The sequence below is a fragment of the Argiope bruennichi genome, chromosome 9 (genome assembly GCF_947563725.1).
Source record: "Argiope bruennichi chromosome 9, qqArgBrue1.1, whole genome shotgun sequence".
In the NCBI taxonomy this organism is placed as follows: Eukaryota; Metazoa; Arthropoda; class Arachnida; order Araneae; family Araneidae; genus Argiope; species Argiope bruennichi.
In genome coordinates this window covers 74,097,839-74,118,721 of record NC_079159.1, presented here as the reverse complement: position 1 = coordinate 74,118,721, position 20,883 = coordinate 74,097,839, and the positions used below count along the sequence as shown (strand labels likewise).

General features: G+C 26.3%; 1 protein-coding gene across 4 annotated transcripts in view; it reads right to left on the bottom strand.

Annotated features, from left to right (window-relative positions):
• LOC129983811 (formin-binding protein 1-like) overlaps nt 1–20,883 on the bottom strand; it is an 85,945-nt gene that overhangs the window by 5,351 nt on the left and 59,711 nt on the right. For 3 of the 4 annotated variants that reach the window (XM_056093456.1, XM_056093454.1, XM_056093457.1), the window contains exons 2-12: nt 13,816–13,931; nt 12,923–12,973; nt 11,904–12,051; nt 10,951–11,013; nt 10,381–10,485; nt 9,045–9,173; nt 8,768–8,914; nt 8,404–8,607; nt 3,344–3,462; nt 1,804–1,936; nt 1,322–1,488 (exon numbers count right to left, since the gene is read on the bottom strand). In XM_056093456.1, coding sequence (XP_055949431.1) covers nt 1,322–1,488; nt 1,804–1,936; nt 3,344–3,462; nt 8,404–8,607; nt 8,768–8,914; nt 9,045–9,173; nt 10,381–10,485; nt 10,951–11,013; nt 11,904–12,051; nt 12,923–12,973; nt 13,816–13,931 — 1,382 coding nt within the window. The remainder of the gene's footprint in view (nt 1–1,321; nt 1,489–1,803; nt 1,937–3,343; nt 3,463–8,403; nt 8,608–8,767; nt 8,915–9,044; nt 9,174–10,380; nt 10,486–10,950; nt 11,014–11,903; nt 12,052–12,922; nt 12,974–13,815; nt 13,932–20,883) is intronic. The other variant, XM_056093455.1, reaches the window with a different exon arrangement.

Sequence of the window (20,883 nt, the reverse complement as noted above, 5' to 3'; positions counted from 1 at the left end):
TTCTATCAAAGAAAGACATCTATCTGCATGAACTGCTTCCTCAGTTCCTTTAAAGAAGTGCATCAGAGGTCATAGACAGTCTTCTTGTACTGCATTTGACGTGAACATGGTTTACTTCTGAAGAAGTTTCAATATCATATCTGCTGTGTATGCTCATCTTTTACAGAAAAGATATGAGGGAGAGCATTGCATATTTGGTAGGATTCTGAATTGCCACAGTCATTATAAAGGTACTTCTCAAACCAAATTTATCAACAAAACAGCAAATAAGTTCAAGGAAAAAACAAAAGATTAAAGACAGCATTGACATTATATTCACCAAAGCTTTTTCTTTCCTCCTCTACATATTGTATCTTTACTTTTCAAAATACTCACAAGCTTGAAATATTACATGACTTTACTGACTACCTTTTGAACATAATGATAGGAAAATATACATTCAGCAGAAACATTTTGATTATATTAATCAACTTTTTTTTTTAAAAAAATCCATTAGTAAAAAACTAGCACTAGTAAGGACAAATGCGACAAAAAAATAACTAAAATTTATTTCAACAATAAAAAAGTTAAATGTTACAGATGAAATGCTTATTGCAATAAAAAGATAAACATGAATGCTTTGAATATTCTAAATTTTTTAATGAAAATTTTTAACACTTTAATAAGTTTTTTTCTTTTTCTTTTAATTCAGAAATCTAGAATATGTTCAAAACACTAATAATGTGACAGATGACTTAAAACATAATACTACATGTTTGCTATTGAATGCTAAAGAAGAAAGTCATTTTCATTTCAGTAATCTGGAATATGGTGAAAATACTAATGATATGGCAAATAACTCAATATACAATATTATATACTTGATATTAAATAATAAAAAGAAAGTCTATTACATTTATAAATTTTTAATACTGTTTTCAATGCACTTCTTGCCCTTCTTGTTAAGTGTTTCAATGTACTTCTTGTAATGAAAAAACTGTTTTTTTTTTAATAAATATAATTAATGCATACTTTTCAGATGAAAATGAGCATCCAATTGGATACAATAAAATACAAATAAATTTTTAATTTCAGCTCAAATTTATGAAAGATTTTGAACAGTTCAAAAATACCTTTCATTAATACATACCTTCCAGATAAAAATGAGTCTTTTATTGGGTTCAGTCAACAGAAATTAATTTTAGAGCATATCAAGAAAGATTTAGAATAGTTCTGAACAGAAGCAATAAAATATAAAATAATCAATAACATTTTTTAGAACTGAAATTGAGGACATAAACATATATTTTAACATATTTTTAGAACACAGATCAGAACTTACCCATGTGTTTGCTGTGGTGTTCCAGGGGCAGAAATTTTATAGTTCATGGGATTACACACACTAGAATCTGAGGCACTTCTAGAAAGAGAATCTTCAGAAATACTGCTCCGGTTATCTCGTGACAAGCTGAGAGCACTGCCTTGACCTTCTGCTTCAGCCATATAACCCTACAACAGCAAAAAATAATATTTAAAATATCAAATAAATAATGAATTTATAGTAAAAAATTATCACTTGAAACATTAGAAAAAAAGAAAGAATAATTTAATAAACTTTAATTACATAAAATGTTCTGTGCACTATATTTATAATTATTTAATAATTTTCAGACATTGCATGATAATTTAAAGGCTTGAACTATTATGGTTTTCTTTCAATAATTCTTTCTTCTGTATATATTCAACATAAGAATATTTTCACATAAACTATATTAAGACACCAAAATTATATATATATATATATACATATAAATAGACACTAACTTGAAATTTTGCAAGTTCATTTTGCAGTTTTTCTAATTTTATTCCATTATCTGCCAGTTGTCCTTCAACAGCTGCTGGATCCCCCATTGCATTATTTTGTTCATAAACACCCTTCATTTTCATCAGAGCATCCCTAAAAAAATACAGCAGATTTCAGCGCTACGGAAAAGGTAGATTCATAGATAAAAACTTAAAAAATAAACAGTGTGTATTTCCAAAGTTTATATCAACAAATAAGATTTTTTTTTAAATAATTCCATTCAAATTAACTTACATTAACTTAAATTAACTAACAACATTTCAATTCTTGGTTAATTGATTTTTTTATATTTGTTAATCAGACATGGCATAAGCCTGAAATGTAAAAAAAAGCTGAAAATAATGTAAATAATGAATAATAAAATAAAGAATAGTACTAAACGTAAACACCAACAAGTAAAATAAGCATGATTAAGTGAATAATAAAATAAATTTTACATGAAAAAACACTTCAGATATTAAAAATATACTAGAATTATTACAAAAAAAATTATTATTATTATTCTCAAGAATGATAAGATTCAATTCTGAAAATACTTTAATTTATATTTTTGTAAAAACATGCAATTCTTGGTTAATGTTTAGGTATAATAGCAATTCCATGATGCTCATATTTTCACACTAGATGTAAATAGTAATTCTTTAATAAAAAAATGACTGACTTACTAACAATTTTGATGGCAATTTTTAAAAAAATTGAATACTGAAAATAAAAATGTTAACTCCCTTTTTTCATTACAATTTTTAAAACAGTAGTATTAATATAAGAATTACAGAGTAGAAGAATTATGCATTAATGTGCTTTTAAGTGAATAATAATCTTATATTAAATCTTGAAGTAGTCAGCTTAATTGACCTAATACATATCATGAAATTATATTAATAAAAATATTTTTATAACATTTCAAAAATAAATGGAACATTTCCAATGCAATATTTCAAAAAACTTCAACTGCATTAGTTTGCAGTAATTTCCAGATTTCTGCAAAAGTCTGTTTCATTCCAATGATTCAGTTCAATATTGGATAATGACACACACACACACAATGTAATTCAACCTTTTTAATAAAACAATCTTTTAAAAAGGCTACTAATAGTCCTACAAGCAACTATAATCATTTGACAAATTAACACACACACACACACACACACACACACACACACACACACACACACACAATGTAATTCAACCTTTTTAATAAAACAATCTTTTAAAAAGGCTACTAATAGCCCTACAAGCAACTATAATCATTTGACAAATTAAAGGGTAATATCATATGCCATTCACTAAACTGAATGATAAATATCCAGTTTATTAGTTTTAGCCTCCACATCTCTAAAAAAACAAAGAAGGTAAAAATAATAAAATATAAAAATAATTGAAATTCTACAGCACAATCAAAAGCCAATATGGTAATCAGCATGCTACATGGCATTTAATGAGTATACTTATATAAAACAGAAAAAAAATCACTACTAAAATGAAATATTTCAAACTGACCTTGCAGCTGTTTCTTGCTGTATTTTTGCTTTTATTTCATCTATTTTCTGTTGTAATTTTTTCTTCCTTTGATTAGGAGGCAAGTCGCTGCAATCTTCCTTTATTTCATCAACAGTATTCTAAAACCAAATTAGAAATTAATTAGGCATGCTCAAATGTTACATTTTTATAAATATTCTTAACCATATAAGCTAGCTGATTAAAACACAGATTACATCTTTATTAGATCTCTTCAAAAACTAATAAAATGATTGCTTCTTTAAAAAATTCTAGTTACCGAAATAACATCTATGGAATACTACTGAAAATTATAAGACATTCGTTACAAAAAAATTAATTTTTGTAGGAAGAAACAAAAACTGTTTTTAATATATGCTACACAACAAATAATCATATTTTCTATCATTTTTAATGCCAAAAAAATTGGATATAACTATTGAGTATCAAAAAATAGAATGGCTCAATTTCAGGACTTGAGGGGGAAATGCTGTAAAATATTTTTTTAAAATAGTTTTAAAAATCAAAAACAATGTTTTTTAAAATTTTATTTTATAAATCACTATGAGAAAATTCTTCAATTCAGCCTTTTGTCTCTTCAGTGAGTCAATAAACTGAGGACCAAGCATGCTTGAGAACTAAACACTGGGGGTTCTGCGTTAGATTGACCACCTAACCGGGACATATGCCTTGCACCACAGGATCCTCGTTCAAGAAAGCAGATATGGGTACTGTAGCCATGGCCCACATGGGTTACTAAGTTTAGTTTTATGAGTAAATTCTTACATTTTCTGTCAAATTCTTTTTTAAATATTTTAAAGAAGGCAGAAATTAGATAAACTATGCAGAAGAACTAAAGATAAAAATGAGCTATCCCCTTCTTGCCTGAACATGTAGGACCATTATTCTACTAACAAGGGAAGTGAGAATTTGCTAGCTCATATAGCAAACTTCATCAGAAAAACTCATAATGCTCCTCACCATCTACCTATAAATATATATTATTGGATAGTCAAGGGCTAAGTTAAATCTACTCCATCCAATGATAACGATCATAATAACTGTCATTGTGACAAATTAACCAGAAACTGAGAGTTAAACAAATTTAATGATCATGACTGAAATACCAGCAATCCCTAGCCTTAGCCCAAACCTTCTTGCTAGTGATATGATATTTAACTGAAAAAAGAAAATCACATTATAATACCCCTCAGAAAAGTAAGAGTCTGCCTAGTTACACAGCAAGTTCTCATCCAAAAACTTGTGGTATTACCACAATTTATATGATGAAAAAAAGAGTTCATCACAAAAAAAAAAAAAAAAAGAATTCTACACATATTATTAGAAGGAAACAAATCTAATCATTCTAATCTGTAATTTGCAGATATGACATAGTAACATTTACATTATAAGAAAGGAGAAGAGAAATTGGTTCTTTATGATACTCCCCAATATATAATTTTAAAAATAATTGTTTTCTCCCAATTAAGCCTGGAAAACAAACATACAATTTAAAAAAGCACTGTTGACTATTTGGTAGAATAGTAGAAACAGTACATGTTTTACGAGAAAAATATCCAGCCTTTGTTAAGAAAAAAGGTTTATTTTATAGCAGGACAAAGAAAGGATATAGTTAAAAGAAATAAAGATAAGGCCACAGAATTGGAAAATAAATAGTTACTTAACCTATTTTATTAGTCTAACATAACACCTACATACTAGTACATTTCTAGAGTAATAAAAAAAAATTATATATAAAGATGATAAACCAATTTATAGTCACTCAAATATTTTTATAAACAGAAGCAGTAAAAAAGAAATGATAAATAAATTTTTATTTATTTATTTAAAATTACATTTCAGACAGAATTGAAATTGATTTTGAAGCTTTATTTATCTGAAATGATAAAACATGAATATTTTTTTCAAAAAAAAAAAAATGAATATGTAAAGTAAAGAGTGGGCAGCAAAAAGTAAGGAAAAATGTATGAATAGTGAAATTTGAAAGAAACTTTTTTTCTCTTAAACAAGATAATTGTAGAAAAATGACTCAGTCAAGAAGCAAGCATTGACTGATGAAGAATATCCACTAACAGTGAAGGTCCTAAATTAAAATGATAATTATGAGGCCTTTTAACTTGTATTTAATCTTACAAGCAAGGAAATAAATTCACCTTTACAAGAAAAATTGAAAAAATAACTTGAAAGAGAGGTGCAACTTTAAAAGAAATGTTACATAATAGATACAATAGTCTTTATTCAAAGATTTCATTTTCAAATTCATTGGATATTATGTATCATCACATGTATGCACATTATTTCTAAACAGCCATTCACAAAATACAAAATTTTGTTTTATATTTACTCCAGGTTGCTCAAGAAAAAATTTAAATTCCTGAAGATATTTTTTACATTCACTCAAATTATTGCTATACCCCATAAAAAAGATTATAAATTTTCTAGTGTATCTGCTTGTTAATGATTTTATTCTTATTGTTATTGAATTCATTTGTAGCTAGCTACCTTTGAGTTATTGTAAATTTTGCATTGCAAAAGACATTTTATTTTAGTACAAAAGCTTATTAACACCTCAGAAATTCTTCCATATAAAAATTTCATATATATTTCACACTATAATTTATAAAAAACTTAAAAAGTTGTTCAATTATGAAACAAATAACCTAGTTATAATTACATCTCATCAACAATAAAAGTTAATCAAATAGGTACAAATACATTTATGATATGAATTACTACATTCATAGCTAACAATTGCACAAAATTAATGAGTATGCAGTAAATATTTATAGGAAATAATTATAGAGAACAGATCATCTGGATAAAAACCAAGAGGAATTATGAAAAATTATAAGACATATATTGAAATAAAGTTTCTGAACTTATTTTTAAATCAGATACTTTCATGGATTTAGATTACAATTGCAAATAAAAATTTTATTCATTTGTGATGAATGTCATTTATAAACAAAGCAAATGACATTCTTTTAAGTTTATTTGGCAGACAAGATAGCGATTTCATTGAATACCAGAAATCTATAGCAGCAAACCATAACTTCAATCACATTCAGCCACATAAAACAGGAAACTATGTTCAAATTAAAGGCACTTCCGAAAAGTATTATTAATATATAATATTTTTATTAAAAATGACAATAAAATCACAAGACAAATATAAAAAAGTAAATTTTTATGCAAATGAAATAGATTTTAATTATTCAATCTCATTTTTTTTTATCCAATTGTATAAAAATAATACAAAAAATAAAATTGAGTTAATTTTTTTTCATTGTGAAAGTTACAAAAAAAGTTCATTAATTTAATACTATACCGCACATTTTTTTTTCTAATTACAATTTTGGTAAACAAATATGAAATATAGAAAATATAATTAATTAAAAAAGTATACTTGTTTAATTAAAATGTATTTTCTATGAAACTTAACTACTTTAATTAAAAATATAATAGCAAAACGAAAAATAGAACAACTCTTGATTTGATTATATTAAATTTGACGAGATTTCAGAGAATTTCATAGAACATTTCAATTTTCATCCACATAAAATAAGAGAGGACAACACGATATAAAGTGCATAAGTTAAAGAGAAATATAGAGAAGGAAGAGAAATAATCAGGAATGTTAATAAATTCATCAAGTATGTGAAGATTATATACAGAGACATGCAAGAAGACATTACCCATGTTAATACTTACAAAAATCATATCACCAGAAATCACAGGAAAATTAGTTGGTTAGACATGTGCAACAAAACACCATGTAAAAAAGAATGTATAATTAGTGGGGAAAATTATAAAAACTTGTTCATCTCCAAGGCGTAAAACATAAAAACATAAGAAGACAAAGTTCTATAAGTGCACAACAAAAGAAAATTATAAAAGATAAAACACTATTTTTATGATAATAACTTACTAAAAGATATATAGCACTGTTGATATTGGTACGGATCAGCTGATAATAATATGTGATTTTTATTGTATTAGATCTAAACTTCTGTAAAAGTTTTTTTTAAATTTTATTTTTAATTTGGTCTGGATATGTGAGCATGTACATGCTTGTGACAATTTTTTATTTCACTCTTCTGGGTACTAAATTTTACAAAAAATAAGTGTGCCAATTTAGAGGTTTATAGAATGATTCATTAATAAGGACAAGATATCCATGTCAAATGCAAATTATTTTTTTTATCATAAAATGAATTTGTAGTTGATTGTGGTTACATAAAATATAGCATATAGAGCTTGTCAGATTGTTAATTGGAAATGAAACTATGAGTTTTTACATTTCAATTCGATGAGTATAAAGATTTTGTAGTTTATTCATAAAAAATATTTTATTCCACAGAAAAACCAAATTAAAATGACAGTCATATTACATATATATTAAATAAGAATCTTTTATTATTTCTAAACATAAGTACATTCCCTTTATTCAATAACTTTTGAAGGATACAATATTATTAACTTTAAAATAAACAGAAATAATGATTAATAGCATCTTACTCATCATACAATTAATCTCTAAAGAACAGAGCATAGATATGCTCATATTACAAATTCCATCCAAAAACCCTAAATAATCATATTTGTATTATTCATACATCATATGATATTGGTTAAAAGAAAAACTTGCTTTTTTTAAAAATTATTATTATTATATATTTTGAAGTTCTACTTCTAAAAAAATTAAGCAAGCAGTCTTGTATTTATTTATTATAAAATTACAACAACTAACTTTTAAAATAGTTTTTTCTTGTATGAGTTCATAATAAATAATTGAGTATTTTCAAATAAATTGTTTTGAGGTTAGAAAAACCTATTTTCAGATTACATATTATTGCTTTCTCTAAATGAATAAAGACAAAACTAAGTTTTCAATAAATTAATGGATAAAAATTCATAGTCAAACTGTTAGTATTCACATATTAGAAGTTAGTGATTTTTTAGAGAATTCTCTAACCATAAAATTCTGGGAGTTATTCACAATTTAAACTTTTAAGCTTAACTAAAAATGACAATAAATATACCTTGGTGTTACTAAATATATTTAAAAGTCCCCTTTTTTTGTTCTTTCCGACAGTCATAGTCCCCCTAACTGTCAAAGTGTCATTTCTGTGCGAAGAAATGGTGTTGCAAACATCTCCATTTCTAGGGTTGCTCAAGTCTTCAAAAGGTATATCTTCAGGAGGATCATACCCAGATTTGTATTTTTCTATTACTAAGCATGAATCCTATAACGGAAAATAAATATGAGAGGAAATATTCAACAGCTTAACAAAAATGAAACATATAATATTAAAAATAAAATTTTTTGAAAGCTGTTTATTGAAAATTCATAAAGTTCATTCAAAGTTTTTCAACATGTTCTTTAGAAAACTGCTTTAGTTTTACCTCTCTTGGATTGATTGCTTCAGCAGCAGTAATTATGCCATCCAAGCACTTTACCACAAGTGGTATAACTTGTTTATGAATAACTGCAGTTCTTTTCATCACACCTTGTACACATGCTATCCTTCTCTCTTCCATGTCTTGCAGTTGCTGAAAAAAAAATGTCAAGAATTACAAAATAAAAATATAGCTTTATATTATATGCAATGAATTAAAATCATAATCTATGACACAATTCAAAACTGTGTGAGCAATTTGTTGAAGGAAAATTATTAATTACCTGAAATATACTGGGCATTAGATCGGAATAATGTAGCCTTTGTAATTCATTAGTTTTCTGTAATTGGTTGGCATAATCTGTTTTGCAATCTTCACAGCTTCTACTCTTTTGTTGAGCATGAGTCCGTGCCTAAAGTAAAAATAATTTAAATGAATTAATAAGTATCTGGACTTCCATTAACTATGTTAGTACCAGAATATCAAACCATACTTTTCATTTTTTTAAGCCATCAGATTTTTCAGAAAAGAGTTTTCACATTGGTATCAGAACTGATTTTTATGATGCAAAGACTTGATCCAATTATTTAATCCAATTTATTCAAGGCCTTTTCTTGGAGTTGTTTATGAAAGATGTATTTTTTATTTCAAGAAGTTACAGGGGTGGTAGAGGAACTCCATTCTTAAGTATTTTAATAATAATATCAGTATAGTCCATGTATTTTCATTGGGGGGGAGGGGGGAATCTAGCACTGTTGAGCAAGAAAATACCCTAAATAAACAGTGTAAAAATGCAAAGAAATTTGATATTTAATAAAAGAATTTGTTACAACATGAATAAATGGTAGCATCTGCAAACGTATTTCTGTAATTTCAAATAACAAGAAAAGAAAAGTGGAAGAACAGGCTGTGATACAAAATTTGGTATCTATTAACCAAGTTCCTCATTATCTAAGTTAAAGACCCAATCAGCTTGTACAATCAAGGTTCTATTGTATTTAAAAGAAATTCCAGATGTTAGATAAATATAATTAAAAAATTTTATACAGTAATATACTACTTGAAATTTATATAACACCAACAAAATAATGAATTTACCTATATTTAATCTTTGTTCAAACAACAGGGAAAAAAATCATGCTGTTTAATTATATAGGTGCTTTACAATACTGAAAATTAGCAAAGTTCTAGAACAGTGAAACAAATATCATAGTTTCAGAACTAGCAAAATACCAAATTATAATGTATGATGGAATAAATGTATTGCTTTTTTAGGTAATAAATATAAACAAAAAAAATAATTAACTGAAAAGAGAAATTTTTAGATGTAAGCTGCCTTTAACAATATAGATAATATAAAAAACTGAATATAAAATGTTTCATTTACACTATTAGAAACATCTTGTAAATTAGTGGTGTACAAAGTTGAATTGCTTTACTCCTTCAAAATACATGAAATCATTAAAGAAGCATGCATTATATATTTAAAATAAAATATATCCAAAATAAAGTAAAACTATGTAAAAATACATAAAAACTAGACAGTTGATAATGTTTTTAATAGGGCAAGGCCAAGAAAGAGCAAACTATATCAATAAATGAAATGAAAAATATTTTACCTTTTCCACATCTGCTCTGGAAAGATTGATATCAGCATCTATTTTCACAAATGTATCATTTGCTTTCTCTGCCTCTTTGAAGGACTTTTCATAAGCTCTTTTATACTATGATAGAGAAGCAATATTTTATTCAGTTCATTGTAACATGTACATAAATAAATCAATGTATGATAATCAATATTTCAAAAATAGTATTTATAAATTATTATATTATATATAAATAAATATCACTTGTTATGTTAAGATAATAGATTTGAATTTGTACGGGTACACCATATTAAAAAAATAATTCTTGTGACATTTTGATTTTTCTCTAAACAGTATTATACTCCAGAATTTTTCATATTAAATAAAATTTGCTTGAATTAAAAAACAAGAAAAGTGAAATAAATTGTCATTGCAGAAATAATTTTCAGATATTTCAACTTGTATAATCATACAGAAAATAATCCCCCCCCCCCTCCCTTCAAACATGACATACAAAAAAAAAAAATGTTAGACAAATACAGTAATGCAAATGGAGAATTTACAAATTTTCAATAAAAATATCATCAGTAATTAAGTCATTACCTTGTCAAGCATATATTTGGAATTTTGGAGTTCACTTTGGTATTTTTGTCCATCGTGAAAGAGCTATGATTAAAAAAAGAAAAGGCAAAATTAAACTTGAGATAGAAACATTAATTAATAAACTAACAGAAAAAATACTGTGAAACTACTCCCATTTGAAATGAACCAAAATGAAATCATGAGTGATAATTAGGAATGCTTTTTTGTTTTATAATGCCATCTGTTTAAAATAACTTTTAAATAAGTAGAAAAATCGATGATGAAATATAATGATAATGAATCAATATATTGTTATTATAAATTCCTTTCTTCTAAACAGTCTCATATGTAATTAAAATCTTTTCTTTTCTTTACCCAATTACAGCTTTGAAACTCAATTCCAGTTTAATAAAAGAAAAAAGAAAATGTAAAAAAGTTTATTGAGTATGTAAGGTTATAATAATGAAAAAAAAAAAAAAAAATGGAATATCAAATATTAAATCGGAATAAAGTATGCTGATCATATGATGACCTTAGTATGTTAATGCATGTTAAATGGTGATCAGAATTTTATTTGTATTTTTCGCTTCTTTCATTGTATTATTATTTCATATAAATGTTGTACAGTTTTATTCAGTAGGTAATAAATTACAGATAACATCCTTGATCTTTGTGTTCACATTATTTACTTACCAGTAATTATTTTTTTAAGAACAAAATAGTATTTAAGCTATAAATTTGTGTGCATTTAAATAGCTAAAATATATGAAAGCAAGCTTTAATGTGTTTGACATTTTTAGCTTAAAATTTTAAATTATTTGAATTAAAGGTGGGTCTTTAAGGTATTATTTTGCAAATAAATAGTTACACAAATTAAGTCATATATATATAAAGAATTAATTTTAATAGTTGTTACACAAAATAAAAAAGAAATAGAATTAATATTGATTAAAATTTCAGAAATAAATAAATACCTTTTTTCTTTCATCTTTCAGCTCTTTGACTAAGTCAGTAATTTCTTTACATATTTGATCAGAATATGTTTCTGATATTACTTCATGTTGTCCTGCTATGTCATTGACTTCGTTGAGCATCTTTACAAAACCTAATGATGTTGAAAATCTGAAAAAGCCATTTTAACAATAAGACCAAGATATTTCTCAATATGTTTAAAGTATTAGTAGACAAGCACATGAGATCATATAGAACAAAGGTTCTCTTCAATTTGAAGACAAAATATTTTACCAGATGAAAAATGAAATTAGTACATCACAAAAATAATTTTTTTAAAACTAAAAAACAATTTAATACGTTATAAACACAAGTTATATCATAATAAGAACCGCTTCACATATAAAGTTAAATAACTTTGATATACCTTCCTTTTGTATTATATTTTCAATTTACCTAGATTATTAACAGTTATAAGTGTAATTATGTATTGTAATTTGATTAACTGTGATCTTATGTAGAAATTATTCTAATACATATTAGTATAAAAATTATATTTAAGATTACAACTTTATAGCAATAAAAAATGTCCAGTATATAAAATCATTCAAAATCCTTTAACTAAATACTTAATTTTTCGTTTCAATCAGAATCTATATAAATCTGAAAGTTTCCTTATTTAATATGAAATTCTCCCTATCATTAATAATTATTTTATTATTCCACTTAAAGTATTACTGAATAAATATATGATGATATGCCAAGATGATATGTAAACCAAGTTATCTAAAAATTCACTGCAGAGAAACAAAAATTATCTTTTAAAGACTGACATAGGAATGAAGAAATTCTGAATGCTATATAGTGTAATGCTTTTAATAATTAAATATTTTTCAATAAGATACAAAAAAATCATATACAGTAGATGCCCTTAGTAATGAATGCCAACAAAATCATATTATACAAATGAATGAGATGAATCTCAAAAAGAATGGGGAGGGGGTGACTAAAGAAGTGAAAAAGGAAATTGTATAAAGCTTACCGATTTTCCTCTTCTTCTTTCTTTTTGGGGCGATAATTTTTAACAAGTTTCCTGGAAAAAAAAATCCTGTTATAAGATAAAAAGTATCTTTTTGCATGAATTTTATGTAAAATAAATTATTGTATTACATGATTCCAGATTGAAAAAAAGATATTTCATAACATAATTAAATAAGCATGTTATATTAATAATAATCAGAATATTTAATTGGATAAAATTTACATCAGATCAATACTATAGTAAAATATCTAAGATAAGATCTCAAATAAATGTGTGTACATACGTTATCTTAAAAGATTTTCAGACCTCTAACGATTTCAGAAAATAAATTGTTGATATTCAATTAATTAAAAAAGTATGTATTAAATTTATTTTACAAATGCAGATTTTAAATTGCTTATTGAGTTAAAGGAGATAGCATCCTAATTTTGAAGTATGACAATATTAACATAATATATTAACTCATTATTAAAATTCCAATAACAGCATATGAATGTTTGGAATGTAAAAATAAACATTTTCCAATAGTAATTTTTTCTAAAACTACGTACTAAACTAAAGACAATAAATTCATGAAATCAAAATTCTGGCAGCTGACTGATACTACCATTTATAAAACTTCTTGAACATATCAAGATGTAGAATATTTATATAAATAAATTTCTACTTTCACAATCTATAAAATTGATTTAGAACAGAAACAAAGAACAAATAAATAAAATCTAATAAACTCAATTTCATTGCAACAAATAAAAAAACATGTAGCAAAATAATGTAAGCAGTTATAATATTGCACAAATGCACATTTGATCACAGTAACAATTAAAAATTGTACTATAAAATGTGCACAAGGAAAACCAGGGATTTAATTTTCTATTTTATTGCAGGTATACCTGAGTTTAGCAGCATATTCACTTTCTATAGAACTCCTCTCTTTTAAAAATGAACCATATTTTTCTAGAAATTCTATGCCCTTTAGAGTGTGCTGTCCTAAATTGTCATATTGGTCCTACAAAAGAAATATAAAAGCAATGAGAATATTAAAAGTGATATTTCATAAAAATTTGGTTTGTATTTAACAAGATAGATAAAAAGAGCCAGAAAGGCAATACAAACATTTTAATAATTCATTACTCACAGAGAATTAGATTAATACATTAATGATTATTCGACACAAAATTTTTACAGAAAGATCCTAATTTTTCCAATCTTTGCCTTTCTCTTCTATTGGAACAACTTGACGCAGGTAATATTTGTAGACTTGTAGTTTTTCAAAAGTGACAGATTTGAAATGCAACAATTATACCGTTTTCAATTATGCTTACTATGTATACTCAGAATTTTAAAATGCTTAAATAAAAAAAAAAAAAAATTAAAAAAAAAAAAAAAAAGCATCTAGTCTATTCATATATTAGCAGTTAAATGATTTTTGAATATATGAGATTACATTATGAGCTTTCTTGTCCAATTCTTAATCCAGCATCCAAATCAATCTAGTTATGGTGCAAAAATTCAATTAAATTAACTTAAAAATCAAATAAATATGGGCTGAGGTCTACATCTTAATGTTTTTCTACAGATATAATATTTAATATTATTTTTTATTTAAAGACTGTGCATAAATTTTAAAAATAAATTCTACTTCATTTTAATAAGAGCATAATAAAAAAATAAACAACTAGATAATAATATCTAGACTTCTAACAGCATCTAAGAAAAACAAATTAAGAAATGATGACTCAATGGTTAAATTTTATGCCCATTTAGTAAAACCAATAGGGAATTTTTTCAATAATAAAATTTTCACTTTTGTCAATGATAAAATTGTCTTTGACTTTAGTAGATCAGACTAAAATACACAGAAATGTATAAGATGTAAAACAATGTCCAGGGTGATCAAGTACACTAAGACTAAGAGTTCAAATAATGAAAACAAAATATTATTTTTTAAGTCTGTTTATGCGAGGTGGGAGAAGGATGCATCAAGTTTCTTACAGAATTACCGACTTATATGGAATCCTATTTAGGAAATATGATTATTTAATAGATCAGAAGTGTTAAAATATATTTTCTTTTTTTAAGAATATAAATAACTCCTTGCACTAATGAAAACTTCCAAACCGGACAATATATGAAAAATTCAAAATCTAATCAGCTACTTCTTATTGTATTTGATTAGTTGCAATTATGATTTTCTATATTTAATAAATTAGAAGGGACAACAAAACACTTTTATAGATATACAATTTGTTATCTTTATAGATATACAAGTTTTGCAAGAAACAAAACGTGGTTTCTTAAGAACTTTATCGTGTATTTTGGTTATGGTACATTTTTATTTAAAATAGATATCTATTATGCCAAATCTAATACACTATGCTAATTCTATCTTTGGGAAAGAAATTGAATATAGACAACAGGGAGAGGCTCTCCATTCCATCGATGATCTGATAATCACTAGAAAATCAGATCACAAATCACGTAAGATCATTAGAAAGAAAAAAAGAACTTTAGTTACGTCACATAATTCACCACCTGCGCATGCACCTGAAAATAGTTCAATATTAAATCAACCTCATATGATTATGATTCCCTATATTTAATAATATAATGGTAGAAGGGAAAGCACAATACTTTTAAAAATTTATACTTTATTATAAACTTTTGCAACAAGCTATTCTTTTTAAAATTTTATTGTGTATTTAAGCTACAGTACAATTGCATCTAAACTAGATATCTATTATGCCAAAACTAATACATTATGCTAATTCTATCTTTGGGAAAAAATTAATATAGGCAGCAGGGAGAGGCTCCATATACTAAATATTCCATCGATGGTCTGATAATCATCTGAATCAGGTTACTAATCACGTAAGATCATTAAAAAAAAGCTTCAGTTATATCACAAAATTCACCACCTGCGCATGCACCTGCAAATCGTTCAATTTTAAATCAACCTCATACATATATGATTCATAAAGATGTAAAAAAAAAAAAAAAAAAAAATTGGTAACGTAATTTCAGACCAGAAAAATTTCACACTGATTCAATGGCTGAAAAATGAAAAAGGCAACGAAGAATAAAGGCATGAAAAGAATCGAATGTGTATTTCAGAAACACATACGACTTTTCCTTTTCTCTTTGTGAAATCAAAGTTTATTCATTTATAAATTCATTGGAAAGGATGGACACTCCTACTCCCTCTTAATAATTCGTTAGATATTCGAACATGTATTTTTTACTAACAGATCACTTATAAGAGCACCGCACACCAAAAGGAAAATTCTGAAAAAGACAATTCAGAAAGGAAACCACTGCTTTAGAAAGAACCAAAAGAAAATTCAATTAAATATACTTACTTAAAAGTTTTAAAGAAATCTGTGTATTTAAGATTATTACGTTAATTTTTTTCTCACAAAAAAGTTGTACAAAAGTTTTCGCGGCTTACATTTACAAGAATCATGTTCTAAATGCTATGATCTACAAGCAATTCGAACTCAGACGACAATATCGAGAATAAAATTCTATTTAGGAAAACTAAGTTCAACGGTATAAAAAAAAAGCGAGAGGAAGGAAGGAAGGAAGGAAAAGGGAAAAAAGAAAAGACATTGCCACGGCTGCTTAAGTCACAAACGTAATTAAACAAAGCATTCGCAGCCAGACACTACAAAGGCGGTACTTTGCATGGTCATTTTCGCGAGTTACTCCACGAGTTATCATCTTATCTATGAATCATACGAAAAAAGAATAACAGTGAATCCGGCACAAGAGAGGAAGTTTCCATCAATGGTGCATGAAAAAAATAAGAAAACATTTAAGGTTTGATCTCACCAGCGAAATCGTTTGAAATAATCTAGAAATACTTTGAACAGCTAAAATTTACGCAACCAGTATTTTTGAGACTGCAGTCTTCTTATCATAATTTTCTACGCAATGATAAGAAATTGTGAATACGGATAATATTGCAGGTAATGGCATGATAAACCTAAGAATTGTACTAAGATAATGAATAACAGAATACTGGCCAATTCGTACTCGTATAAAAGGAGCGATATCTGATAAATCTTCATTCTGATAATTTGTTTTTATTTTCGATAATTTTATTTTAAACAATTGGAATTTCATATAAAGATCAAATTTGAACAAAAACAGAATATCTCATCGATTTAAAATATATTAAGGTATTAAAAATCTTGAAAGAAAAATTAGATAAGACACATATTTGTACGAGCTGCTCGATAATCATTATTTAATGAGAAAAACTTCTAACTACCACAAAGCAACATGACACAACGCTCAATTCAAAATAAGGCAGTTATTATTAACATATTAAGCGGACTGTTTACATGATTGTAATGATTTGTTTCTAGTGTACAAATGATAAAACACAATTTTGAATTAAATTCTAATAGAAAATTATAAAGCCCATATGCCCACAATTTTTCAACACATTCTGGTTTCTCTAATAATTAAAATGTAATCCAAAACGTTCAGAATTTTTTCATTTATTCAGAAGATGACAAAAAGAGTTTGTGCAACTGGTGGACACTAGACAGTAAGAAAATTGGTCGTATGATATTTAATAATTTTGCGTAAAATTTCTTAAGGCATCAAATATTAAAGAAAATCGAATGCTTTTAAATCCCTTGCCAATAGAATGCAAAAAAATAAACTAATTTATCCACAAATAAATTTAAGAAGTTACAATGAAGCAATCTGAAACATAAAAAGACAGTTAAAATTTAAAGAATGAAGAACCAATTTAATTTAAATATCAATGGGATATTTTATTTAGATCTAAGAATTAAAAAATATCACGTCTTGATTATCAATTTGATAAACATTAACTGCATTTATTTAGTCCAGAGAGAATAAAATTTTCTCGTCAACTTTGGATTCTAACAGAATGTTTCATGGTTCACAAAAACTTGTGACTACATTCGTTCTTGACTAATAAGACAAACATTCGTATATTTAAATAAAACCAGAAAATGTTCGCAAAGGCAGGAATATTTTTCTTATGCGTCCCAAAACTGTAACACTTCCGGACGAAAAACAGTTTTACTTTGAGGACTAGTATGCGCAAACAAATACAGTTTTTCAACCCGAATTTTGATTTCATGAAATTCTAAATAAAGAAACTGAAATGTGACAACGACAACAAAAATTTGCATTTATTAACACAGATTTTGACAAAAATTGAAACATCTAAAGATGCCACTACTTTTGTATGACCGCTTAATTGCACATGAGCATACAATGAATACAAAAAACAAACTCAACAGTTTTCTTCACGCAAATATACTCATTTCTTTAGGCAGTTAACTAATTTTGTTTCAAGAACATTTAACTCGAGTTCACGGCGATATAAGTCGTATGCACACGAATTGCTTGACTGAATGCAATGAGCAAATGGTAATCCCAAATTCACACCTCCCATACACACTATTTTGTTTACTTAAAACATAAATTGCAATGTTCAAGAGTGTAACTCAATGCTTCACTTATTACGTTCGTTAGATGATGCACAGAACATCACTTAATTGGATTCTGAAGCGGGAGATTCTGCATCGCAACGCTAGATTAAGCCTGAACGCGATTATTCGATGACTTTCATTTCCCCATTTACTGCCGCTAACGACTTTCGAATGCATTCGCAGATGTACAAACTTTGGAAAACAAACTAAAAGGTAACGGTTTTTCGAGATGAGAAGAAAGCTCATTTCTCCCTAGGTTTAATCGTCCAGGTTAAGGCAGAATTTGTTTGGCAAGGGAAATTGTTTCAATTATGAATAAATCATCAAAATTTAGATGAAAAATTATTTGCTTAAATTGAAATTTTTTTTTCGGAAATAGATTTGTATCCGAACTGGGTAAATATAATAGATAGAGAGTAATTAAAAATCTTTATTAATAAAAAAATGTGTGTATTTTGCTCTCATTGTGTGTGTTGATACTCTACAGATCAGATCCTTAGACCTAGAACTCCCAAGCATGGCACATATACATTTTGGAGGCACATAAAAACGTACATTTAGCAAAGATTTTTTTTTTTTTTTTTTGAAATTTTAATTAAGAATTAAGCGAGATTTAGCGTTTTTCAGCGATAACTTTTCAACATATTGCAACACTGAAATGTTTTTATATTATCATAAACTTCAAAAATTATTATATTTTTAATTTTACCAATTTTTTGTTATTTAATTTATACTGAATATTTTAATTTTAAAAAAATGTTTTAAGCGCATCTCATAATTGTAAAGTTAAACTCAAATCGTTTTCACTGTTGCTCCAAATATTTCTTCCCCCCCCCCTCCCCAATGTTGATGATCAAGATACGAAGATTCGTCTTATTTTTTCATGCTGAATAGGTTTCAAAATAAGGCATATTTTTTATATTTTTTAAAATTTTTTATCGTACTTAAAATTAAGGTTTAATTTCAAAACATTGCAACGGTTAAAAATTTTTTAAAGTACATCCATTTATAAGCGTTGCTGTCCTTTTCTGTGATATAACTGGATATATAAATATAGAGATAAAGACAAAAAAAAAAAAATTAGGAAAATGCACAGCAAAATGAACAGAATGATTCAAAAATAGTAATAGTTATATGTCTATAAAATTTTAAAGTTTGAAAATATTTTGTTAAGGAAACCATTAAGATCAAGTTCACAAAATATTTAATTTAAATTTTTAGCAATCGTCGATTACGACGCAACAAACGATTGCAAAAGAGGTTAGTAATGTATAAAATCGATGTAATAATCTGAAAAGGCTGGTATGTTAAACATATTTATAGATAAAATAAATGTCAGCAAGCATTCGTTTTGTAATTTTAATTCAAGCAAAAATTCTAAATATATAAACCACTGTCTTGAACTAAATAAGCCGGATCACAAATGGGTTAATTAATAGCTGTAGTAAAAATTGGTGATTTGATTTTTTTTTTCTGAGTTGCATAAATTATTCAAATAAATTTCACTTACTTTTAGAAATTGCCCAAGATTGAATCCAATTTACAATTAACATAAATATATAGAGAATTTGGATATTTGGCTATTGAATAATCAAAAATATAATTCGCTGGTATCATCACGTGAAAAATATCTGAAGACCACATTTGAAATATATTTATATAAAATATTTTATCTTTAGGGATCGTAAATTTTGAACTCAATATAAGTCATATCTCTATAAAACTCTTTTCTCCTAAATATATGCCAACAGACAATCAATTTAACTATTCCAATATTCATTATAGGCAATCAATATTTATCATTTTGGAATAATAACACTAAATTAAAAAGAGAATTTTGAAATGTAATTAGTGATATTAATGATTAATGGAGCATCACTATTGGACAAAAAAAAATTTCATATTTTGTAAAATTTATAGAAATATTGATGCATTCAGGACTAAAAGAAAGAGCAGATCAATATTGCAAAATCCCGCTTTATCTTTTTTCTTTTCCTTTCTTTCTTTAAGTAGCAGATGGGGGAATAAAAGCCCCTCCTAGTTGCGGTCAAGAATCCGGATGCATGCCGCCGCAAGTGTGTCTAAATTTATTTTTCTTAAGTGTCTCGAGAAAATGTAAATGTTTTCTCACGAGTATTCGATGCGGCAGAAAAAGCACAGGACATTCTAACCCATAATTTCATTGCTAGTGTGTTTTCACATCAGAAAAAAGATATTTTCAAATAAAAAATATCACACGCTCCAATTTTGAACAATAGTATTAACTAGATTTTATTTATTTATTTTTTGAAATTTTATAAATAATTCATTTGTATCCCTTTTGGACTTCTTTAAGAGAGAAAAGATCTCTTTAAAAATAATGAATTTTAATGTCCAATTTTATAAAATAATGTCATTACAAAATTCATTTTCACCAAACATTCAGGATTAGAGGGGAAATGCAGAAGTAAATTGAAATTTCAAACTTGGTAAGTAAACCTGCAT